This window comes from Malus domestica, chromosome 15, assembly GCF_042453785.1.
Source record: "Malus domestica chromosome 15, GDT2T_hap1".
Classification (NCBI taxonomy): domain Eukaryota; kingdom Viridiplantae; phylum Streptophyta; class Magnoliopsida; order Rosales; family Rosaceae; genus Malus; species Malus domestica.
This window is the reverse complement of record NC_091675.1, coordinates 36,203,469-36,229,799: the sequence shown is the minus strand read 5'-3', so window position 1 is coordinate 36,229,799 and position 26,331 is coordinate 36,203,469. Positions and strand designations below refer to the sequence as shown.

Below are 26,331 nucleotides of genomic sequence, written 5' to 3'. Positions count from 1 at the left end.
TTTCTATTTTTTAATCTATTTTTATTAAATAATTATTTCTTAATGTTCATTGCCCATGGCATAAATTTGGTGGGCCACAGTCTGCCACATCATCAATTAACATAACATTTTAAGGATTGACTAACAAAAAAATATTAGAAAAACAGAACTTTAGGTATGAAAGTGAGCCGAATGAAAGTAAAAATAATAAAGTGTGATTTTTGTCAAACTTGAAGATAGTAAAATAAAAGTAACCTACTTTAAAACAAAATTTTTTTATATTCATATTCATATAATTTTTATAAGGTAGTGCTATTTGCATTTTCTTTTACTTCTCACTACACCCTTTTTAATTTTCGACCGATCGTATGAATTAAAAATGATCAATAACAAAATATTAATAAGGGTGTTTGAGAAGTAAAATATGTGTGTGAATATAACTATCCTTTAACCACAACAAGTGGTCTAGTGGTAAGGAAGCGAACTGCACTCCCCAATAGACAAAAAAAAATATGGGAGGTCCCGGGTTTGATGCTGAACTAGTGAGTCTGCTTGACCCTTGCCACAGATAGGATGAAATTCTCTATAGCCTAGTTGGACAAAAAAAAAAAAAGATAACCGTGATTTGCCACTAGTTCTAGTTGTCCCCCTTTTCAAAAAAAAAAAAAAAAAAAAAACTATCATTTTTACAATGGCGGTTGAGCACAGGAGCAGTGTTTCGATCATAGCCTATGAATTGACAATTATGCCCACGCTAGTCTGTACTTCTTCGGATTCTGGGTTGGCTCGCTCGCTCACTACTTGCCTGAAAGCTCCAAAAACCAGAAACTGTCCTCCTCGGTCGGGACTCGGGAATTGAAGATCTCACCTCCTGGAGAATATTTTCCGGCGTCCTTCCGAAACGATGCCGGCCGGCGATTGAGAAGACCGCTACGCTCCGTACCGTACAAGTTAGTTTTTCTTTCTTTTTCGTCATCGATACATACATGTTGGATTGAAAATTGATGATCCTGATCCTATACCTGTTGCTGTATGCACCAAAACCTAAAAAGGAGAAGAATTTGATGCATAGAGGAGTGTGATTTTCTTGTGCTCTGTGTGTGTATGTGTTATACCAAAACATAAACATAAAATTGAAGTTCCGATTCTGATTTTGATTTGTCGACTTGAAGGAAGGATCGCAATGGATTTGTCATTGGTTGATAAAGAACCTGCTGCGGCTGCTGTTCTGCAGCTACAGAGATGGGGCCCTTCTCTTGCCCACCTAAACCTTTCCGAATTTCGCCAAGCTTTTATTTCTCCAACGAGACAGCTATTGTTACTGCTTTCTTACCACTCCGAAGCCTTGTTTATTCCTCTACTTAGCGGTGATTCCTATTACCTTTACTGTGTTGCTAGTTCCCAGTTCTGTTACCGGGTTTAATTTCTCTTATTGTAATTTACTGCAGGGGACTCTACAACTGGTAGTAGTAATCTGGAGACTGGCTCTGGTTTCTGCTCACAAACATTGACACCCCCTGGCAAGTCAGATTCAATAGGGGATGATTCAGTTCTAGATTTTGATAATGATTTCACCTTTGATAGGGAAATTGCAAGATCCGAAAACTACCCTTTTGTTGGTGATGTTAACTCTTTGGCTTGGGGTATCTGTGAGGATAATTATGATCAGAACAAGGATGCTTTATTTAGTGAAATTTTGTTTGTATCTGGCAAGCAAGGTCTGGTGGTACATGCTTTTGTTGAATCCACCCGAAACACTGATGTTGACAGGAATGCACTGCATGGTGAGTATGTCCAGGGGAGGTGGGTGGAATGGGGGCCTTCTGCCTCCTTAGTTGAAAATATGGTGGTGGAGGAAGCTACCAGCTTGAGTGTTAATGCCACTGGAAATATTGATTTAAACAGAGCCAATGGAGACAGTGAAAGTCCCCATAACAAATGTAATGTGCCTGGGAACGACGAGTTGCCAGAAGGCATTGCTTCTAAGAAATGGTTGCAATCTTTTCTGACAAAAGTTGAAACTGTTGAATACAATGGTAACATGTTGACCAAGTTCCCAGAAAAGATATTGTTTCCTTGCTCTGCAAAAGTCGTTTCATTTGGTTTGTTTAATAGTAATTTACCATTTCTGGACTTCCCTTCTAACAGTGATTCAGTGTCAAATGAGTGCACCCTGGAAACAGTTCACGAGTCAGAGAGTGATAACTCTATAAATACACATTTGACTTCATCTGGTCCGCATTTCAAATCTGAAATTTTGTCTAATATTTTTGGTTTTGGAATGAACTGTTTATACAAGTGCTCCAGAGTGTTTTCAAGCAATTCACATTGCTTTATTGGATTTGTTTTCACACAGGTTGATCCTGTAACTTTGAATACTAGTGATGAAAGTGAAAATACTAAGAAAAATAATGTACTTCTAGTTGCTAGATTAGATAGGCGGGGAATTCAGTGTGTTTCCTCAGTGAAGCTTGACGAGTGTCCAAATATTGGCTCAGTGGTACAATGGACAGACTTCCAGTTTTCTGATAGCCTTCTTATTTGTCTAAATGCATCCGGCTTAGTTGTTTTCTATGGAGTAATGTCCGGTGAGTATGTTGCACATTTAGGTATTTCACAGACTTTAGGACTCAACCCTCAGTTGGATTTTCATAAGCAAGGAGCATTGTCTCTAGGTTCTGAGCAACACAGTACTGAATTTGATGGAGTTGATTACAAAAGAGTTTTGCAACATGGTGATTCTTCTGATAGGAGAATGTTTAAAAGGTTGATTGCTGCTTCACATACCTCCCTAATAGCTGTTGTTGATGATTATGGTGTAATATATGTGATTTCAGCTGGTGACTATATACCGGGTATGTATTATGAAAATGAGAAATTACTTCCACATATTCAGCAGCAAGGGCTAGGCATGTTGGGTGGTTGGGAGGTTGGTGGTTGTGATATAGGTCACCAAAGGGTATATTCTAACATATTTGGTTCACAGAATTCTATTATTCAATCCATGACAAATGACAGATCTTCTTTCCTGGATGATTGTGGAAGTAATGTGCTTAGAAACCAAGAGTTGGATGGTAAGCGAGAAGGGAAGGGATCCAGCTCATTTTTGGGTAGATTTTCTGCTTCAAAATTAACAGATCAGAAGCCTTACTACTCTGAAAAGAAGCCACACTTGATGCGCAAGATCTTTCTTCCCCCACAAAAGTTTAGGGAATATGATCCTATCTGTTTCTCTCCATTAGGAATTACTCGGCTTGTTAAGAACCGGAATATGATGAACCCGAAGGGTTCTCACATTGTTCATCTCAATCTGCATGCTGAGTTCGTAGTTTGTGATGACAACTTTTTGAATACACGGTGTGAAATGTTTTATCTCCAAGGAAGGGAAGAAGCTTTTGTTGGAGAGGCAGTGGGCTGCACTTTCCAGGGATGTTTTTATTTGGTAACAGAAAGTGGTCTTTCAGTAGTGCTTCCTTCTGTATCAGTCTCATCAAATTTTCTTCCTCTTGAAGTTATTGGGTGCGGGCAGTTGACCAATTCAGGCACCGGAGATCAAGTTAAAAGCACAAGGGAAATGAAAGAATCTCAACAGCCTTGGTCACCCTGGAATGTTGAAATTTTGGACAGAGTCCATCTCTATGAAAGTGCTGAAGAGGCAGATCGCTTGTGTTTGGAAAACGGTAAGGATTTAGTTCTCTGCATAACTCTTTAGCTTTTCCTTATATAGCTTATACCACATATGAATCTTTGTAGGAGAAAGCCTATCTTTTAACCTCATATCCTTTATGATTTGGTGTCCATACTACTGTGCCGGATTTGCATTCATGTTATACTTATAACTGTTTCATGGTCAGCCGACAAATGGTTAATTGACCACTAATGCATTATATTTTAAATTACCATGCTTCTTCTCTCTATCAAGGTCGAACTATTCGCATATGTAGAGAATGTACTCTCAGTGGTTTGATAACTATGCAAAGAGGGAATAAAGAATTTTTTATCATTTTTTTGGGAGGTTAATAAATCAAACAAACAATAATGAACCACAACTCTAGCTTGCTATATCAAGGCTAAGGAAACAAATTAGGACCTGCCTCTAGTTTTTTTCTAGATTAATAATTAAAAAAGTAAATTAATTGCTGCATATTAGAAAATAAAAATGTCTCATATTGTGAGGACATTTCTGTATACATGCTACATGTGTGTGACATACGTTTATACTAGATGTTAATTCTCCATGGTATGAAAAAAAAAAATCTCTTTAACCATTTTTTATCATCCTTCTGATATTCCTTCCCTAAAAATAGGTTTGTCTTGAAACTTTCCAATCTTTTACCTTCCTAGGCCATCTACCAACCTCACACCGCAAGACCATGTATAAATCCTCTACTTTTCCTTTTGTATTATCCCCTCATTTGACCATTTACATTTATTTATCATCACCGACACAGTACTTAAATCTTCTAGCATTAACAACTAAATTGATCCCTCCTAGAAAGGAAAAGGAGTTGTGCCACAAACTACAAATGTGAGATATCCACTTCTTCCCTTTCAACTACCAAACCCCATATCAAATACAACTCCTTGACCAACCTACTTAATGGAGTGTTTCATGGTGTTAACTTCTTATGTCTTTAATTAGCAGTACGTTAGCAGCTATTATAGATGCATTTTAATATGGCGTTGCAAAACCAAGTTGTAACTTGTAAATTTGTAATTATAGAAAGACCAAAATACAAGTAAGGTCACGTGACCAACTTTTTTTCTTTTGGTTTCTTATTTGTTTCTTATAGAAATATATCGGATATGGGAAATTTCATAGAGTTTCTGCATCTCAAGGCATGTTGAAATAAATTCTGAGCAATCAATGCCATGTCAGGATGGAACCTGAAAATATCTCGGATGCATCGACTTCAGTTGGCATTGGACTACTTGAAATTTGATGAGATAGAACGGTGTGATTCTCTACTTTTAGATTCTGCATTGTTGTTGCTTCCTATGGAAAATGATCTTCTGCATTGTGATTCTTGCTTGTGTATTTTGGATCATGCTATTTGAATATGTTTTTCTGTACATTTCTGCATTACATATGCTGAAGGTAGGGCATTAGAAGGTTCTGAAACAGGTAGGTCTTGTAGGATAATATGTAAAAACTTGTTTTCTATTATCACAAATTAGGTAGCCACATGATTTATAAACTGGCAAAACTGCATTCTTTTCAAGGTCATTTACACTTTGTACCCTTGTAGTTTGAATGAAATTTCACTCTGGTGCATGATAATTCAAATTGATATATTCATACCAAGGGATTGCACAATGTAGCAATGTTGATTTCTCAATTTCTACCTCAAGTCAAACAAATTGGGTATAACATGACAACCATTTGAACCAATATATGGTGTAATCAAAGGACTCAAAATTATGTTCTTTGTACAACTTAATACGCAGCAACTTCACAGCTGGTAACAACAAAGGGGATACCAAAAGGGTGGGCAATATCCCCTGTCATGTGTGATCGTGGAGGTGTTGCAGCTGTTGTGTTTGGTGAAACATATTTTTATTCCTTTTTTCACCTTTTAATTGTTTGACGTGGGTGACTTGCCTTTACTAATCTGTTTGACAGAACGTACAAATTAATAGGAGGATTAACATTACTAGGATGTGTAAACTAAGACCCTTTAGAGGGGAAACAGTAAGATTACGCCCCTTTACACTTGATGTAGCAAAGAAAATTGCTTTAACAAGTTCTGGTAATCTCGTAGCTGACAACTGAACTGATAACCAATCTTGCTTCAACAACTCTTTTTCACCATCTGCTTCTTTTTGTGACAAAAATCAGAATGAATGCTTCTCTCATTCCTTTATCATGAATATTTAATCATTCATTTTGGTGTTGGACAGATCATTAGAAATGCTTGTTGGTGTCAATTTGGCAGAAGAAGGAGTATTAAGGTTACTCTTTGGTGCTGTGTATCTGATGCTTCATAAAGTTGGCAATGATAATGAGGTTTCTGCTGCATCAAGGTAGGTTCAGTTACCATTTTGCATTGGTGGATGTTCTGAGTAAGTACTATTTTTGTTCCATTTCTTACTCAAGTAACGAAATGACACATTAGCTGTTCAAATAGACCTTAAGGGTAATGTTTTTGGTAGCGACTAATCTTATTTCCATGTATTTGTTCAATACTGCTAATCAAATTGAAGTGTTGTGGACACATGATGTTTTATATCCAAGAATTGTTCATGGTTTTGATTCTTTGTGCACCTTTTGCCTGGCTTGCCTTTTCTTTTTGGTATATGATATGATTGGAATGACCATACATGTCTCATATATATGTTTACAATGGTCTTTATACTTAAGCTTGTGGAACTTATTTTGTTCATTCTTGTATTTCAGGCTTCTTGCGTTGGCAACTTGCTTTGCAACCAAAATGATTCGTAAGTATTGGTTGGTTGAACATAAGAAAGATGCATATGAATATGATAGGACCCAGATGCTTTCACTTCTGCCAGTTTTACCAGAAAAGGTACAAGATGAAGTGGAAAATTCAAGAAGACTTCGTGAGATGGCTCAATTTTTGGAGATAATACGAAACCTGCAATCTCGACTTGGTTCAAAATATAAGAGACCGGACAGAGAATTGGTAAGTCATCTCTTTCCTCTCCAGATTTTTAGTTGGAACCACATTTGTGTTTCAATATATGTAGGGTAATGTTCTTTCCAAATGTCCAGCATGTTATGTTGCCAGTGAGTTTAGGCCAATTTGACCAAATAATAAAAGAAGAAAACTCTAAATTCTGAAGCTACTGATGCCCACAAGGAAGCCCCAAAAGCGCACCTTTCCCATAAGCACTACCTTCCTTTTCTTTCCACCAAAAAACTTAACCTTCTCAGGGAGATGGGTATCGCTTGGGTATCGCAAAGAATTGTTAACTTCTTTTCAGTGAGTCCCATTCTCCGTCATGGATGGGGAGGAAAACCCAGGGTTTTGTTCGGCTGTATATTTCGCAGTGTGTTGGGTTTTTTGGATGGAGGGAAATCAAAGGATCTTTGAGGATTATGGTGTTACATGCGGAGATATGGGATAAAGTTAAGTTTCTATCAGCCCTAAGGACCACAGTTTCTAATGAGTTCTCTGGAATATCGCTTTCCTTGCTCTGCTTAGATTGGAAGGCAGCTCGTCCCTACTCTGACTGTGTTTTTGTTTTAGGCTGCTTGTTTTTTCTTAGTTGTTTTTTTTTGTTGCTTGTTGTGGTTGCGGTGTTTGGGCTGGTCTGCTGGACCACCCTCTTCGTTTGCCTTTTCTGCACTTATTAAATTGTCTCTTTATAAAAAATGAATGGACCAATATAACCCTCCTCCAAATGAATGGACCAATATAACCCTCCTAAATTAACTGATCCCACAAGAAAAGCCACTGGACAACAACAACAAATGATCCAAACTTTCTGCAGCCTTTCTACACATAATACGCCCATGGGGAGAAAGAGAAACAAAGGGTTACCTAAATTGCAACAAAGCATAGGTATTTAACTATCCATGAGACATTATCCAAGCTGACACACATACTTTTAAAGGAACTTTAGCTTTTCAAATCACAATAAGGGAGCAAAGAGAGCCGGGTAATCCATTAGGTGTTTTGATAGAGACTTACATGAAAATGAAGAGGGGTATAGATCTGGGAGGTTGATATCAGATATTTTGGTTATCATGGAAAGAATGGGATAGGAGTTTTCATTTTGTGGTGTGGAGCTGGATCGTTTATGAGCTAGGGTCCCTTTTGGTCTTCTCTGTGGTCATCTACTGCATCGTAGTTGTGGGAGTTGTCTTTTTTCCTGTAATTCCCTTCAAATTGGAGTGCAGCTGTTCTGTAATTTGTAGGCTTCTCTATAGTCAAGTTGTTTTTCATTAGTTTAGGCTGGTACTTGTAGCTGATATTAGCTTTTGCATTCGAGGTCCACTTTGTTTTACCTTTCTTACGCATAAATGTTTCTTTATCCTATAACCTATTAGGAAAAAAAAAATCATATTTTCCTTACTGCAATTAATGTAAGTAATATATTATTACAGGTGGACAGTGGGGAAACATCGGCACTACTAGACAATGATTTATCACAGGATGAATCTCAGTTGATAGTTGTTTCTGTAGACCCCGTATCTTTGGAGACATCAGAACAACAAGACTTTCCTGTATCTACATCTGCCTTTAACTATTCTGAGAATCTTGCATTGACACCTGTGGATCCTGCAGTGCATTTGGACCCGGAGGATTTGAGTGAAGTATCTCTTGTGCCACGAGGGGGGTTCTTAGAGAAGAAAATTCTTCCCTTGGAAAACCCCAAAGAGATGATAGCACGCTGGAAAATAGATAATTTAGACCTCAAGGCAGTAGTCAATGATGCTTTACTCACTGGTCGTCTCCCCTTAGCAGTTCTTCAACTCCATCTTCATCGTTCAAGAGATTCAGTTCCTGGAAAAGAGCCTCATGATACTTTCACTGAAGTCCGTGATATTGGAAGAGCTATTGCTTATGACCTATTTTTGAAGGTAGCTTATTGATGCTTAGCTATATGAAGATATTGTCTTTTATGTTTCAGCAATAATATACTTGACGACCTGCAGGGTGAATCTGGACTTGCTGTGGCCACATTGCAAAGGCTTGGAGAGGATGTAGAAGTTAGCCTCAAGCAGTTATTATTTGGCACAGTTAGAAGATATTTACGAGTGCAAATCACTGAAGAGATGAATAGATATGGCTACTTGGGCCCATATGAGTGGAAGATATTGGATAGGATATCCCTCATTGAGGTACGTAGACTTGTACTACATGTCTTTCTTACCTTACGAACATATCTGGTATGATTTCAAGTACCAACCAGATGATTCCCTTTGCAGTTTATAAACTTACCTTATCATTGTTTATTTAAACTTTTGTGGTGTAGAGACTTTACCCTAGCAGTAGTTTCTGGAAAACACTTCACGGACGGCAGAAAGAATTCATTAGAATACCAGCAAGTTCAAGTTTGCCTAAGAGATATTATTTGCGCCTGTTGCATTCACATGCATTCAACAATTCTACCATTGAGTGCGATGACATTGATGGAGTTGTTTTTGGTTCATGGGCAAATGTCAATGAAAATCCTTATGTTCGTATGGTTGATGAAGATAGTGCTTATGCTGGATACTGGGCTTGTGCTGCTGTATGGTTTAGTTTCTATGACCAAAGAACCATTGAACGGGTAAGTCACTCTTCCTATTTCTGTGTCCATATACATATAGTCAGATATAGGTACTTCAAATTGGTCTTTGTAAAGGTTCTACACGTGCTGAAACTCAAGTGTAATATCCAATCCATCGAATTTGTGGTTGGAATTTAAGCTTCTTTGGAACATGATGGTTGAAAAAGTTTCCAAATGAGCTTAACTATATATTACATATGATTTATATAGAATATCAACTATGTCCACTTTAGAAATCCCTGAATCTTTAAGGTCTTTTCTTGTGTTCCTGTGTGTTTCTTGACAATTCTTTTATTTTCCATGATTGGAAAAACCCTGATTGATTAAACTTTATAAGCTTATAAATTTATTTTAATACAGATAGTCTTGGATCAGCCATCTTTTATGGGTGTGCATGTGTTGTGGGAATCACAGCTTGAGTACCATGTATGCCACAGCGACTGGGAGCAAGTCTCTAGACTCCTGGACCTTATTCCACCACAATTTTTAGCAGTTGGAAGCCTCCAAGTCAGCTTGGATGGGTTACAGCCTGTTTCAAATGTTGGATGCAGTAGGCGATCTGATTATGGTGCTTACCTGTGCTCTATTGAAGAATTGGATGCTGTCTGCATGGATGTTCCAGAAATCAAAGTTTTCAGGTTTTCATGTAATAATATGTGCTCCATATGGTTAAGGATGCTGATGCAAGAGAAACTTGCGAGAAACTTTATTTTCTTAAAGGAATATTGGGAAGGCACTGCTGATATATTACTTCTGCTTGCCCGTTCTGGCTTCATTACTAGCAAATGTGAAGTGCCTTCCAAGGATGATAAGATTGAGAGTTTATCAGTCCCTCAATTTCCACATGAATGTGGAAAATTTCATGTCGGGACCTTGCAAGCCTTGCATAAGCTACTCATACATCATTGTGCGCAGTATAACTTGCCATACCTTCTGGACCTTTACCTGGACCAGCATGAGTTGTTACAAGATAATAATTCACTTGCATCATTACAGGAAGCTGCGGTAAGTTTAAAGATATGCAGTGAGCTTCTCAAAGCTGGTCTACTCTAACAGAATTTCCTTTTATCTACTCTATTGGCTGTTATTTTGTTTATGCTATTACATTGGTTATGTCTACCTCTGACTGCACTTTGTATCACTTTAGGCTATATTTGGGAGAGGGATTTCCAAATCACTAGGATATGTTAGAGGAGATTAGAAATGAACTTCATGAGCATTATAAAGACATGTATGAGAGATTATAAATGACTCCTTCCAAGTAGTTATTTGCAAAACCCTCTCACATGCCCTTATAATTTTCTAATGCATTCTATCTTACATTTTGTTGTCCATGCCTTACTAATTTGGCTTCAATCCCTTGGGACTTTGAAGGTCCCCCACCCATAGATAGCTTAGTGATAAAATGCAATTTGTTTCATTTTTTGGTCCCTAACATTTACAGTTAGATGTTTAGTGATAAAATGCAATTAACTTTTTTCTATTTATAAATAGAAGGAATTGTAACCCCATGGTGCCCATTAGAGGAGTAATATGGTGCATCTTAAGAGTTTACTACTATATGATGTTTCTCTAGTATTGTTGACAAGACCTATTACATCAATAAAGCCTAGATTTTAGAAATTATTGCTCCATTACAGCATTAAATACGTAACTAGATGCATTTGCAGCAGTTTGGTTAACGTCTGTATGGAAGCCCAGGACTAAGCTTGCTGGCTGAAGTCCAACAGCGAGGCTTTTTTGGTGGAAAGAGGACTGCCATTGTAAAATGTCAAAAAGTCAATCCAAGAGTATATGTCAAGAGTTATTAGTAGTCAATGTATTTGGTCTAATGAAAACTCAATCTCATTGAAGTTTTCTAAGAGTTTACTACTATATGATGTGTCTCTAGTATTTTTTGTATTATAATTTATAAATGAGTCTTTTACCTATTCTTAGGAGTCTTAAGTAGTTCCATTTGAAACCTATGAAGAAAGTAAATTCTGGATTAATGAAACCAAGTGTTAACCTATGAAGAAAGTAAATTCTGGATTAATGAAACCAAGTGTTTCTATAAAGGGGTGTGCCCTGATATCTCACTTTATACTTTAGCGTCTCTTATATTGTTCTCTATCTAGCTAATTGCTTGAGAGATCTTGCATCAGTTGTCCTACTTTCTTATCTCTTATTGTCTATGTCAACTGGAAAGTAGCCTTGGGACTTTCTAGATGCTTCTGTATCAATTGTCCTACATCAAAACCACCAAACTTATATAAAAGAGGACGTTATTTTCAGATGAGCCGATAACACTAGACATGATTACCCCATTCAATATAGTTCCTTGAAACCCTTATTAGTTTTCATAGTCAACCATTAATTGTTTACACAGAGCTAAGTACTTGCACATTACTCCGTATTTAAAGAATTCATTCAGCTCAAATCATTGAATACCTGTGACTTCTAGTTATTTGATGCCAGTAGCTCTTCCTTAGACCATAATAAATCAGCAAATAAAACTAAATAGGCAAATTTCAAATTCAGTCACCCCTTTATTTAAAAAAAATTTAATTTCTCCAATTTCTAAAGCACAAGGTCCTTAAAATCTGTGTGTACATTTTAATATGTTGGTACTGATGACTGCATTGCAAATTTCAGTTCAGCAAAGTCAAACAGCCTCACCTCTGTATTAATTGCAATAATTGGTGTAGAAGCTTTCACAACATCCCTTGCTTCAGATCCTTTTTTTGGTAACATATTTTTATGGGGTAAAGGCCTTGCTTCAGATCTTTAATTACCTTACCTCATGAAATTTTTGACAAGATGTCCTCTGGCCTGTAAGACCTGAATTGCAATGTCTAAAGCTTCTTTGAAGAAAAAAAAGAAAAGCCACTAAAAAACTTTGTCTAAATATAAGACAGCAAGAACAAGACTCTAAGACACTGTGTTCCAATCAGACAGGTAACAGGAAAAGAGTAGCCCCACTGAAATACCGAAGCTCACAAGAATTCTCAAATCGGACTCTACCAAATATTTTCCACCTACTCCCCCCTCTCATAACAATTTTTTTTTTGTTTTTTGGTTGGGGGAGGTGGGGTGGGTGAGAGTGTCGCGTTACAGTTTTGCAAACACTTATTTCTTTAGATTCTTCTGAAGTTCCTCAGGTTCTCTTAGTTCATTCATCCATGATCCACAACAAACAACAAATCTATGCCATTGACACTGGTAAGTATGATGTGGTGTCAGGTTCTAAACCCTTAAGCACCTATCTAGAAATCGCTAAAGTTTCTTGCCCCCAGACTTTATAGGGTTTGGCTGTGAGCCCCAGTTTAATAGATGTGTCAGAAAGCTGACAAGTGTAGTCCTGGGTTATTCAAAAAACTAAAAACATTTTCTGACGTAGGGTGTGGGGGAGCTCATTTATGTATTTACTTTTATAAGGAACAAGGCATTCATATAAAGTGAAAGAAAGTATGGCAAAGGGAACAGAACAAGGTGTACTGCAGATAATCTCAAAATCAAGATTTCTCCTTAAATCTAGATTGTACGGCAAGGGGAACAGAACAAGGTGTACCACATATACTCTCAAAATCAAGATTTCTCCTTAAATCTAGATTCTCAAGGAGAAACTTAGGAAATTTAAAATATTGGAAAACACCACTAATGTTGATAAAATATGATATCCATTTTTTGATAATCTGCTGACTAATGTTCTCTCTCTATTCATAAGTAGTTTACTGAACTAATGTTTTCTCTATTCATAAGTAGTTTACTGAAATCCCTCTTAATTCCTCCACAGCATTTGGTTGTTCCAACAAAGCTAATTTATGGATTCTATAATTTTTTATTTTTTAAGGAGTCATATTTGACTGACATCACTTTACAGCTGTGCCCACGATTGTTTTATGTCTATTAAACTATTTTGGATAGTTGTGAAGTACTTCGTAGTTTGCATGAGAAACCGACCCTATTTTCCAATTCATTATGATTTCGGTTCACTATTGTGTAATTTTGGAATAAATGTTGCAAAACTTGATATTTTCTATTTTTAACCTCTGTGCCAATTTTCTTGTTTCATCCGTCATTGGGGAGGCAGCAGTGTTAGAAGTCACCTAGGCTAATGGAGAGTTGTTTTCCTGCCACTCTTCTAAATTGCTTCATGAGCTCTATTTGATAATATATCATATATGCAGTCCTCTGACTTCTCCCTTACCTTCTTATTATTGTCAAAAACACCATGCATGTCTCATATGTTTTCTGCAATGCATTCATACAGGGAGATTGTGAATGGGCAAGATGGTTGCTCCTCTCTAGGGTAAAGGGGTGCGAGTATGAAGCATCATTTTCTAATGCTCGCACGATCATGTCACACAATCTAGTTCCTGGTAGTAACCTAAGCGTTCCAGAGATGGATGAAATAATTCGTACCGTTGATGACATTTCTGAAGGAGGGGCAGAATTGGCAGCTGTGGCAACCTTAATGTATGCTTCTGTCCCAGTTCAAAGTTGTCTGAGTAGTGGTAGTGTAACGAGGCATAGCAGCACATCAGCCCAGTGCACACTAGAGAATCTTAGGCCTACTCTTCAGCGTTTCCCTACATTGTGGCAATCATTTGTATCAGCATGTTTTGGGCATGATCCCATTTCCAGTTTTTGGGGGCCTAAGGCAAATAATGGTAAGCTTTAGCTACCCTGTTTTGCAGCAGTAAAGCACTTTTAGTTCCTTGATAATTTGTTTCGTTGTTATTTACTATTTACAATTTTTCCAATTCAACTCTTTCAGATTATATAAATTGGCGCTGCAAAATATTTTTCTCTTCTGGATGTGATACATCACTTCGACAAATGCTGCCATGCTGGTTTCCTAAGCCTCTACGGAGACTGATTCAGCTTTATGTGCAGGTCTTGTTTTGTTGTTTATCATGTATCAATGTATTCCTTTCATTATTTATGGGCACGTTTGTGCACACACACAAATTTCTCTTTACTCTTGATTTCTGGTCAACTGTGACTTGAAATGGCATGTTATTTGCTCCATACAGATTCTCCTGCGCTCATCACTTGTTAGTGGTGTATGCTTATTTGGATTTGGTTGTTGTATCATATACTTGCATGATATTGCAGGGTCCTCTTGGATGGCAAACAGTGTCAGGTCTGCCAATAGGAGAAGGTTTGTTACACAGAGATGCAGAATTTTTCATAAATGCTGACGAGGATACTGAGTTTGGCGCAATCTCCTTGGAAGCTACCATCCAAAAACACATTCAGGAGGAACTCTATAATTCTGCGCTTGGGGTATCTGTATGCTTTTCTCGTGTTAACAATTATTAATATTACTCATATCAGACTAATTTTAGCTTCCATCATCAAATATTAGCCGTTAAAGATAGTTTTGTTTGACCGTGTATTTGCCACAGTGGCTTGGTTGTTGTTGTGATTTGAACTGCAACTTATCTGTCATCTAGTTACTAATTAGACTTTCTTGCTTGCATTGTCGTATTTAATCTAGTGAAGTTGGGGGAAATTGGTTTATTGACTCATTTTTTTATCTCAATTTGAATGGTAGATGTATATTTTACTGAGTGGTACTACAAAATATATTTCTTAAAATGGAAGAGCAAAGGGCTGTGATTAATGGTTTTTATTTTTTATTTTTTTGTTTTTTTTGTTTTAGTTTTGCTGAGGAATCGGTTATTCATTCTATTGCTTCATTTATTCATGTTTGTTTTTGTGGGTATATCTTTTTAAAATAATTTCTTAACTGAATTGTTGCATTACTGTTCTTTCTGAGTTAACACAATGGAGTTGTAGGATTTCATTTTGATGATGTTGATACCATTGTACAACTGCTCAAATATATATTTGTTGAAACGTTAAAAGAAAAAAGAAAAGAAGAAAAACCCTATTTATTGCTTCTCAGGTGCTGTTACAATGTTGTGCCTCTCATCTTAGTAGTTTTATTGACTCCAGGAAAATTCACTTGGCTTGGAGCACCATTTACATCGTGGACGTGCACTAGCAGCTTTTAATCATTTACTTACTGCGAGAGTTCAAAAACTGAAGTCAGAAAGGCAAGCGCATGGACAAACAAATGTTCAAGCAGATGTTCAAACACTTCTTGGACCTATAAAAGAAAGTGAAAAGTCTCTTCTTGCATCTGTAAGTTTTAGTTTCTTCTATTCCAGTGTCATACTTTTGGTGAATGATAATTACTGGTATAGAAATATTTAACTTTGTATTATGGATGATTTTCTTCTGGTCTAAATTTATTTATTGCTGAGCCCTCGCTTTCATAAAAAGATTAAAGTCAAACGCTTACTACGGATCATGCTTTGAAGTTTGTTATTCTGCTCTATTGTAGGTCATGCCAATTGCAATTATGCATTTTGAGGATTCTGTGTTGGTGGCATCATGTGCTCTCCTCCTGGAGGTTTGTGGCTTTTCTGCCAGCATGCTCCGCATAGACATTGCAGCCTTGAGACGGATATCTTCTTTTTACAAATCGAATGAAAATATTGAGAGCTTACGGCAACTTCCAACCAAGAGTTCTGAATTTCATGCAGTTAGCCATGAAAGTGATATAACGGTATCTATTGCTCAAGCTCTCGCAGATGAATATCTGCACCAGGATATTTCAAGCAATGGTAAGCAAAAGGGTACTCCAAATGTAGCTGCTAGTAGACAACCTTCACGAGCTCTCATGCTTGTTTTACATCACTTGGAAAAAGCTAGCCTTCCTCAAACGGTGGATGTAAAGACATGTGGTTCTTGGCTTTTGAGTGGCAATGGTGATGGAATGGAGTTAAGATCTCAGCAGAAAGCTGCAAGCCATCATTGGAATTTAGTTACAGTTTTTTGTCAGATGCATCACCTTCCTTTGAGTACAAAATACCTTTCTGTATTGGCAAGAGACAACGATTGGGTTTGTACATATTATCATATCATAATTGTCATTAATTACAAAATGAATCTGATTTGTGAATATAAATTTTCTTAAACTTGGATTCCTTCCTCTTTTTGTCTCTTTAAGGTCGGATTTTTGTCGGAAGCTCAGATTGGAGGATATCCTTTTAATACGGTGGTCCAAATGGTATATATTGCTGCTAATTTAAAACGTATTATACAATCTTGATGTGAACCAGATATTTAATAATATTGCACCATTTCTCATTATATAATTTTTCAGGCATCAAAGGAGTTTAGTGATCCACGTCTCAAAATTCATATTTCAACAGTTTTGAAAGGCATGCAGTTAAGAAGAAAAGCTAGCTCCTCCTCGTATTTAGATACTACAGAAAAGAATAGCGAAGTGTCCTTTCCAGAAGAAAACATTTGTGTCCCGGTCGAACTCTTTAGAATATTAGCAGAATGTGAAAAGCAGAAATTTCCTGGAGAGGCCATTTTGATGAAAGCGAAGGAGTTGTCCTGGTCAATTTTGGCAATGATTGCCTCTTGCTTTTCAGATGTGTCTCCAATATCTTGCCTAACAGTCTGGCTGGAAATTACTGCTGCAAGGTTAGTGCTGATATTCATATACAATTGATGATGCTTCCTGGATTGTGTATTCATTTAAAACTATATCTATATGAATATTTTTATGTTGAGACTCACTGACTCCGCACTTGGTTTAGATATTTTTGTGATATGAATTTCTCAGGTGTCATTACTGATGCATTATTTTTCTTCTGACTGCAACTTTATGCTCCACAGGGAAACTTCTTCTATTAAGGTGAATGATATTGCTTCCAGAATTGCAAGAAATGTTGGAGCAGCCGTGGAAGCTACTAATTCCCTTCCAGCAGGAAGTAAAGGCATGTGTTTTCATTACAATAGGAAAAATTCAAAACGAAGGCGGCTTTTGGAGCCCATCTCAAGAGATCCCTCAGATGCTTCAATTTCTAATATTTCAAATTCTCTTCCACGTGCAAATATATTTGATTCCCCGGGCCTTATTTCTAAAGGGGAAAGAAAGATAGAACTTGGGGAAAGTATGAATGTTTCCAGTGATTCTGAGGAAGGGCCTGCTTTGCTGTCCAAGATGGTTGCAGTGCTTTGTGAGCAACACTTGTTCCTGCCTTTGTTAAGGGCATTTGAAATGTTCCTTCCGTCATGTTCTCTCTTACCTTTCATACGTGCTCTCCAGGTTTGTAAATAAAATTAAAATAAAAAATCCCTTCCATCTGTGATTTTTCATTTGAAGAGGGTTCCTCCTTTCAATAGGCTATTTCAGAGGGATTTTTTTTTCCCGTCCTTTGCTTTTAGGCTATGTTTGAGTGAGGGATTTCCCAAGGGATTGAGGTCAATTTAGTAGGAAATTGATTAGAAAATGTTTGTTAGGAGGGATTAGAAATGCCTGATATGAGCACGCCTTTGTAATGCCTGATTTGCAAATTCCTACTTGGGAGGAGTCATTTACAAATATCTCTCACATGCCCTTGTAATGCTCATGGAGGGCATCTCTAATCCCTCATTCTACCATTTTGCTATCCGTTTCTTAATAACTTAGACCTCAATCCCTCTCCCAAACACAGCCTTAAGGATGTCTAGTTGCTGGTACTTGAGACTTTATGTTGTCAGATGCAACGTGCTGCTCCTAGAGCTGCTAGTATGTGTGGACAGTTCATATCTGTCTCCGATGATCAGCAATTGGCATATGGTTTGCATTGTTTATGTTAGAATTTCTTGGTTTATCCCTGGTGAAGTTTGAGCTATCAAGCTGTGCGCTGACATTGTCATGCTTTACTACTCTTTCTCAGCATGATAGAAATCATGAATGCGTACTTGTTCATAGATTAAATAACCTTGTGCTATTATCAATATTGAAGGATTTTTATTGTCTTTCTTACTGTCTTTTAGATGGAAGGGATTCGTTCAATATTGTTGAAAGGTCTTCGTTAATTTATAAAGATTTTGACATTGTTCAATTGATATCCTGTTGCTTCTGGAACTGAATAGATGGGTATGACAATGTATAAATTTTTTCTCCCACCTCAGGCATTTTCACAAATGCGCCTATCTGAAGCCTCAGCGCATTTGGGTTCATTTTCTGCCCGAATTAAAGAAGAATCAACACGCCTGCCAGTAAATGTTGGACGAGAAGCGCATATTGGTACATCATGGATCAGCTTCACCTCCATTAAAGCTGCAGATTCAATGCTTTTGACATGTCCATCTCCTTACGAGAAAAGATGTTTACTGCAACTGCTTGCTTCAACTGATTTTGGAGATGGAGGGTCCGCAGCAACATACTACCGACGTCTTTATTGGAAAATTAATTTAGCAGAGCCATTATTACGCAAGGATGACATTTTACATCTTGGGAGCGAGACTTTAGATGATGTTTCCCTTGCAACGGGACTGGAGAATAACAGGCACTGGGAGCAGGCACGGAACTGGGCCAGACAGTTGGAGGCCAGTGGTGCACCTTGGAAATCTGCTGTTCATCGTGTAACTGAAAATCAGGTACTCTTTGAATTTAAATACTAATGACTTTGTGCAATTAGCCACTGCTGTAGAATTTGTGCAACAACTGTTTTGGACTTTGAGCTGCAGCTAGACTAGTTGGTTGGTGGCTGGTAAAACTATATTAATTGAGTTGATTTCTGCATTCTTTGATACTTTAAATAAGCCCTGGTAAGCCTTTTGTTTTGAAGCTTGACAATTTTGAGTAGAGGCCTGCACAAATCCTGATTGGCCTGTTCTATTTCATAACTTAGACCTCAACTACAGGGTATTGCAATTGGTGGTGGCAATTTAGTGACATGGCAGAGTAAGCAGCAGTCATTTGTGGCCAGATCTAGTGTGGAAGTAGAATTTAGGGCCTTACAGTGTGTGGACTACTGTGGTTGAAGATCTCAATAAGAAATTTGAAGATTGCTCATAGGGACCCGATGAAGCTGTGTTATGACAATTAGGCAGTTATCAGTATTGCTCATAGGGATCCAATGAAGCTATGTCGCCACAATTAGGATGCTATTGGTATTACTAAACATGTTGAGATTGATAGGCACTTTATTTAGGAGAACTTAACTGAAACTGTGATTATTCTACATTCTTGTATACATATAGCATCTCCCAAGGGTCTGAAAATTTTTGAACCTATGTCTCTAGTAAGTTTCTACAGATGCCTGATTGGTGTTAGATATGGTTATATTTCCTGGATATCCGCCGTAATAAACAATTAAATAGTATGGAAATAGGAGAGGATGCACCTTCTAATCTTATTTATACCTGTTTTTAGTTTCCAAAAATTGGATAGTTCCTTGACAATATTGCACATTGCAACCCATCTACTGAGAACCATGACTATTTTTTGAGAAAAATAAAAAGGTTTAAAAGGGCATATGGATACCTCATGTACGCATCAGTACTGTATGGGTCACGTTGAGAGTGAATCCCACACCGGGGAAAGGAGGAAGCTTTGCTTATGCTTACAAGTATTTGGGCTACTCCCCATATTGCCAATTGGTTTTGTGTTGTCCACAAGCTAGGCTCGATAATTCGCCACACGTGAGGGGGCGTGTTGAGAGTGAATCCCACTTTGGAGGAAGGAGGGACCTTGCATGTGCTTATAAGTAGTTGGGCTACTCCCCATATTGTCAATTGGTTTTATGGTGGAACCCCAACGTTCTTCAGGTCACATCTATCCTAAGCACACTATAATTTATAGAAGGAAACTAGGAAAGGTATGGGTTAGCTATCAGTATTATTCAGTTGACAGATAGTGATTGATTATCTAGTAAGGTTGGTTGCAGGTATTTTCTTTGTTTATGTTTTCTTCAAAATTTGTAATATGTATGTATGCTTTAGGTTCCCTTGGTCAAAATGTGATCCTCGGTTAAGGAATGTGAACATGGTAATATTGCATCACCTAAATCGTGAGAATATTCTGACCTCTTTCTCCTTTTTGTTTTCTACTGTTTACCAATTTAGGCTGAATCAATGGTAGCTGAATGGAAGGAGTTTCTTTGGGATGTTCCAGAGGAGAGAATTGCATTATGGGGCCATTGCCAAACGTTGTTCATCAGATACTCTTTCCCAGCTTTACAGGTACTTTGTCCTTCTATTTGAAACAGTTTTGAACCAAAATTCATTGACAGTCTGTTGTTTATTTTGTGAGCTTATTTGCTACGATGTGGTTTCCAGGCTGGGTTATTTTTCCTGAAACATGCAGAAGCTTTGGAAAAAGATCTTCCAGCTAGAGAGCTTCATGAGCTGTTGCTGCTTTCTCTACAATGGTTAAGCGGGATGATAACCCTGTCCAGTCCGTATGTTACATACAACACATTTTATTTCATTGTTATGTCTTTGTTTAATAACTTCACTAATTGGGGTAATCAATTTTCCAGAGCTTATCCACTTCATCTTATTCGAGAAATCGAGACTAAAGTGTGGCTCTTGGCAGTAGAATCAGAAGCACACATTAAGGATGAAGGAGACTTCAATTTAAGCAGTTCCAGTCGTGATCCGATTATGAAAAATAGCTCCAGTATTATTGACCGGACTGCATGTCTAATAACAAAAATGGACAATCATGTTGGTACATTTAAGAATAGAACGGTTGAGAAACATGATCCAAGAGAAAATAACCAGGCACATAACAAGAACTATGTATTAGATACTAGCTTTCCAATGACCACAGGGGGGAGTACAAAGACAAAGCGGAGGACAAAGGGGTACGGGCTGTTAAGACGGCCACCACTTGATGCGGTAGAGAAGCACACTGATCTTCATGATGGTTCCAACCCTCCCAACGTTAGAAGTGATTTACAATCTCAGGACGAAAACATAAAAATGGAAATGTCATTTTCACGATGGGAGGAAGGGGTAGGACCAGCAGAGCCGGAAAGTGCTGTTCTTTCCTTATTGGAATTTGGACAAATAGCAGCTGCAAAGCAACTCCAGCATAAGCTATCTCCAGATAAAATCCCATATGAATTTGTAGTTGTGGATGCTGCATTGAAACTTGCAGGAATGTCTTCAAGTAAGAAAGTATCCTTATCAATGCTAGATGAGGAGGTGCGTTCTGTTATGCAATCGTACAACATACTGAATGAACAGCATCAAGTTGACCCAGTGCAGGTTATTTTGCAAATCTGCCCTTCTCTCATCTCTCTCTCCTTCTCTTGCACGCTATGTTTTTTCTTTTTTTTTCTTTGTTTTTTTTTTTGGTTTTGTTCATGTTCTCTTCACATGTATAAAGTATAAATTCCGTGCTAGCAACATATGCTGGCACAGGCTCTAAATCAGGCAAAAGCTTTTAGTTAAGCCACGTCTGCAACTTTTACATTGCTTTTGTTCCTTGTTTCAGAGACTGATTTTTCTAAATAATGACAGAGCTGCCACTGATTTTCTTTTCAACCCTCAGTTCTTCAAACATCACAGCGTGGAATTTCCCATCAAACTTTTCATCCTGAATTGCAACTTCTTGCGCCTGATTTATTGGAATAGTCGGTTAATTCATTCTCTGGGATTATGGGTATCTAAAGTTTTCTTTATTGGAAGCTCTATTTGGTACTGGTCAACTTGTCTATATTTCTTTTTTATTTCCAGCAACATGTTTCAACATGTTTATGCTTTTTACTTCATCGGAGCATATTTTCTGATTCTTACCGTGCTGCCAGCTTCCCCTGTTTTCAGTTTTTGGGGACCCTATTCCATCATACGATTTGAAGAAGATGGAATAAAATAAAATTTGGACTTCAGTTGCAGCTCTGTAATTAATTAGAAAAAAGTAGTTTTCAAAACAAGAAACAAAAGCAATATAAAAAATGGGACGTGTGACTTAATCAAAAGACTTTGACTGATTGAGCACCTGAGCTAATACTTGGTTGCTAGCACGGCTCAAGTAAATACTTGGTTTTTTAATTTGGAACTTTTAGTTCAAGCTCAATAGCTTTCTTAATGGCTATTTGTGGTCTACCCCTTCTTTCTCTTCTAACAGAGACCCAATATTGTTTCGGTTACTTGGATGATGCACTTAATGTCCTTAAATTAACGTGATATTCTGAATATCGAAGGTTTTGGAGAGTCTTGCAACCAATCTTTCTGAAGGTTGTGGGCGTGGAATATGTAAGAAGATAATAGCAGTCGCCAAAGCCGCAACCATCTTAGGCATTTCATTTTCCGAGGCATTTGATAAGCAGCCAATTGAATTACTACAGCTGCTTTCCCTTAAAGCACAGGAGTCATTTGAGGAGGCGCATCTCCTTGTAAGAACTCATTCAATGCCAGCGGCCAGTATTGCTCAAATTCTTGCAGAATCCTTTCTAAAGGTTTGTTTAAAAATATTTACTTGTTCGCTTGTTTTATGTTCAGCTGGTTTTCTTTTTTGGGGGGGTTGGGGGGATGAAGTCAGCATTCGTGGTGTTAGACACATTTGTTCTCATTGTGAACAGAAACTTTGTGTATATCCATATACATATGCAAAACGTGTAGTATTGTTGAGATTATGAATCCCACATTATGGAATTAAGGGACCTTCCATGTGCTTGTAAGGGGTTGGGCCACTCCCCTAATTTCCAGTTGGTTTTCGGGTGGAACCTCAACTTCCTTCAAGGGTATATATAAATACATGAGAAATGGTGACTTGCCAATACAAAATACTCTGTGTGTATACCATGGCACCCCCCCCCCCCCCCCCCCCCCCCCCCGCGTCTCTCTTTCAGGCATGATTCGCCTAATTGTGAATCTAGAAAGTTGGTTATATATCCTGCAAATTATATTTTACCATTGTTGTTGTCACCTCTACTTGAACCACTTCCATAGTCTATATAATCGTTAGCTGAAAAAAAAAAAAATGGTTCTTGTGTGCCAACAGTAATTTAATCGACAACACAATAAACAGTCTAGAAGACACAACACAAGTTCTGAACCCTAATTGAACTATCTATAGTTCCCCTTCAATAAGTATGTTCAACAGTTTTCATCTTTTAGATTTTTATAAATTTTTCTTCCTAAGGAGGTGTTTGTTTTTTCTTCTCTCTCTTCCTCAATTTTGATTGGTTATTTTCTGGGTGTCATGTTATCCAGTTGTTTTGGTAATGAATTGATTTCAAAGAAAGCAAAGACAAGCCATCTATCCCTTCTCTGTCAATTACCGTATCGTATTTGTATCAAATTTTTTACAATAACTCTTGTTGTTAGGAAATCTCCAGAGTTGTAATTGATAATCAATTTGGTTGGTATACAAGATGTGTAGGCAAAAAATTGAAAATTCAAATATCAAACCACTTATTAACCATTGACAGTATAGTTTTTAATATTTTATGTAACGTATAATGTAGCTCTTCTATAATGATGACTGTGTTAGCAGCTGTCAAATGAATTTAGGTTTCAAGTCTTGAGGTTTTTGTAACTAAGCTCTATTTGAGAGGTCCAGTATTTTACTTTAAGCTAGATATTCAGATTGTGGATACAATATCGACACTTCATAATTGTCTTTGGTATTAATAAAAATATTTTTCTTTTCAGGGTGAAGATTTACACTTTTCTTCTTAATGCGTGATTAATTTTTCATTTTCTATGTAATTTTTTTTATTAGTAAGAAAATAGCTTAAATTTGGCTTGTGTATTTCTCGAGTCTTCACCTGTATATGAACACGTACATGATTCACTTTTGGAATATAGTTTCATTTTGGATTTTGACTACGCTTTGTGCAGTATGTTCTACCTAATGGTAGTTACATTTTGGACAACAAAATGGCTTTAAAAGTATGTCAAACTTATGTTTCAGGGCTTATTGGCTGCTCATCGTGGAGGGTATATGGATTCTCAAAAGGAAGAAGGACCTGCTCCTTTATTGTGGAGATTTTCAGACTTCTTGAAGTGGGCAGAGCTTTGCTCTTCTGAGCAAGAAATTGGACATGCATTGATGCGTTTGGTTATTACCGGGCAAGAAGTACCACATGCCTGTGAGGTACTGATATATCTTGATGTTATTGTTGAGTCTGAAAAGGTTACACTGTCAAACAACGAGCCCGACAATATTAAGCTGAACATTTACAATCAAAGCATAACGTATTGAATCTATTTGTTGTCTTCCTCTTCTTCTTATTTGAATCTTGGCATATGTGGATTGTAGTAGTCTAAGCAAACAATTAAACCTGATAATGTCATCAAAATGCCTTAATTTGGAATGACTCCACCCAGAGGGTCCCTTAGAGTGAGAAGGGGAAACTAAGAGAGTGGACACAGGAAGATTATTGAAAAGGATCAATTATTGATACGGTTAATTGGACCATCTTTCATGTTCAAGCGCTAATGCTTTTTTGGCCTTCAATCGTGTTTTCAGGTTGAGCTTCTAATTTTGTCCCACCACTTCTACAAATTATCATCTTGCCTTGATGGAGTTGATGTTCTTGTAGCCCTCGCAGCTACTAGGGTAGAAGCGTATGTATCTGAGGGTGATTTTTCATGTTTGGCCCGTCTCATAACTGGAGTAGGAAACTTCCATGCCCTCAATTTCATTCTTGGAATTCTGATAGAAAATGGTCAACTGGATCTCCTTCTTCAGAAGTATTCTGCTGCGGCAGATGCGAGTGCTGGCACTGCTGAGGCTGTTAGAGGGTTTCGAATGGCTGTTCTCACATCACTCAAGCATTTCAATCCAAATGACCTTGATGCCTTTGCTATGGTTAGTATATGCAGTCTTGATTTCTTGTGACCCTTACGGCTTATGTGGTACAGTAAATTGCGTGGAAAATTATGTGTTTGATATTTTAGTACTGGATTGCACCTTAATCCAGGCTATAAAATAAATTAATAGCCTACATATGCCTCTGAACAGCTATCTAATACAAGAGCTGTTATCTTTATACCATTTTTGTCAGGTCTACAATCATTTTGACATGAAACATGAAACGGCTGCTCTCTTAGAGTCACGAGCGGAGCAGTCATCTGAGCAGTGGTTTGGCCGTTATGACAAGGATCAGAATGAAGATCTTTTAGACTCTATGCGGTATTACATTGAAGCTGCTGAAGTTCACAAATCCATCGATGCTGGCAACAAAACACGCGCTGCATGCGCTCAGGCTTCCCTTGTGTCCCTTCAAATTCGAATGCCTGACTTCCAGTGGCTGTACCGTTCGGAAACCAATGCCAGGCGGGCCCTTGTTGAACAGTCTCGTTTTCAAGAAGCCCTCATTGTTGCTGAAGCCTATGGCCTTAATCAGCCAAGCGAGTGGGCTTTGGTACTTTGGAACCAGATGCTGAAACCAGAAGTAATGGAAGAGTTTGTGGCTGAATTTGTGGCCGTGCTTCCTCTCCAGCCTTCGATGCTTGCTGATCTAGCAAGATTTTATAGGGCAGAGGTGGCAGCGAGAGGGGACCAATCCCAACTCTCGGTTTGGCTAACGGGGGGAGGGTTGCCAGCTGACTGGGCCAAGTATCTGGGGAGGTCGTTTAGATGCTTGTTGAGAAGGACGAGAGATTTGAAGCTGCGGTTACAACTGGCTACTGTGGCTACTGGCTTTGGGGATGTCATTGATGCATGCATGAACGCATTAGATAGGGTTCCGGACAATGTTGGACCACTTGTACTCAGGAAAGGTCATGGTGGTGCCTATCTCCCGCTAATGTGAGTCACTCACTTCATTAGTTCAAACCTCAGTAGGATTTTGTATATTCGGGAGAGTCTCTGTCTGTAAATTATTTAACAGGTTTGCGAGAAAATTATGGCATGTTTTGTATCCTATTAAAAACGTGTTTGGTATGAAATTCAAAATTGCTTTTAAATCTTTAATTGTTAACAATAGACCCGACTCCGTTTACCCTCGACCTCCCCTTTCCCTAAACTTCCTTTCTTTCTCGTCCTCCCAATCTCCATGACCAAACATTGACATGGCCTATTTTTCGATGCTGAAGAAGACGGATCATCTGGTGAAACCGATCTCGGATGCGAAGATGAGGACCTACCAGACGAAGGCGTTGGCAACCAAGGATTCAATCGGAAAAGGGGAAGAAGATATCGGTTTTCGACTTGGGGCTGGCTCAAAGTCAGCATGCATGTGGTTTGTAGAGAGGACGAAGGGAAGAAGAGATCAACGGAAGGGGGTTGTCAGCGCTTTGAATGCTGGTTGGGGTGGACCGGTAGTAGACATGGTGGTTGAGGCGAGAGTGGTGTTTGTAGCAATGGTG

The 26,331-nt window shown here is 38.0% G+C and overlaps 1 protein-coding gene across 4 annotated transcripts; it reads left to right on the top strand.

Moving 5' to 3' along the window:
* The first annotated feature begins 722 nt into the window (after positions 1-722).
* LOC103401708 (uncharacterized) lies at positions 723-25,929 on the top strand. Of its 4 annotated transcripts, none has more exons than XM_029095266.2 (26): positions 723-929; positions 1,156-1,346; positions 1,428-3,659; positions 4,859-4,934; positions 5,881-6,003; positions 6,377-6,623; positions 8,051-8,527; positions 8,603-8,788; positions 8,923-9,219; positions 9,580-10,224; positions 13,472-13,871; positions 13,979-14,097; positions 14,320-14,496; positions 15,166-15,354; positions 15,557-16,117; positions 16,226-16,285; positions 16,382-16,710; positions 16,906-17,338; positions 18,190-18,657; positions 20,128-20,244; positions 20,341-20,462; positions 20,544-21,276; positions 22,215-22,469; positions 23,930-24,112; positions 24,488-24,829; positions 25,026-25,929. In XM_029095266.2, the coding sequence occupies exons 2-26, from the start codon at positions 1,163-1,165 to the stop codon at positions 25,773-25,775; spliced, it is 9,705 nt and encodes a 3,234-aa protein (XP_028951099.2). In that variant the 5' UTR covers positions 723-929; positions 1,156-1,162; the 3' UTR covers positions 25,776-25,929. The 4 variants fall into 4 exon arrangements, with proteins under 4 accessions (XP_028951099.2, XP_028951098.2, XP_028951097.2 ...); XM_029095265.2 differs by having other exon boundaries at positions 731-929; positions 1,152-1,346; positions 14,320-14,490; XM_029095264.2 differs by having other exon boundaries at positions 731-929; positions 1,152-1,346.
* Positions 25,930-26,331: the final 402 nt, after the last annotated feature.

Excerpts from the sequence above, each read along its gene's own strand:
- LOC103401708 (XM_029095266.2), top strand. The coding sequence starts at position 1,163 with ATGGATTTGTCATTGGTTGATAAAGAACCTGCTGCGGCTGCTGTTCTG. Across the intron at positions 8,528-8,602 it reads CTTATGACCTATTTTTGAAG|GGTGAATCTGGACTTGCTGT; the intron begins GTAGCTTATTGA and ends GACGACCTGCAG. Across the intron at positions 24,830-25,025 it reads ACCTTGATGCCTTTGCTATG|GTCTACAATCATTTTGACAT; the intron begins GTTAGTATATGC and ends CATTTTTGTCAG.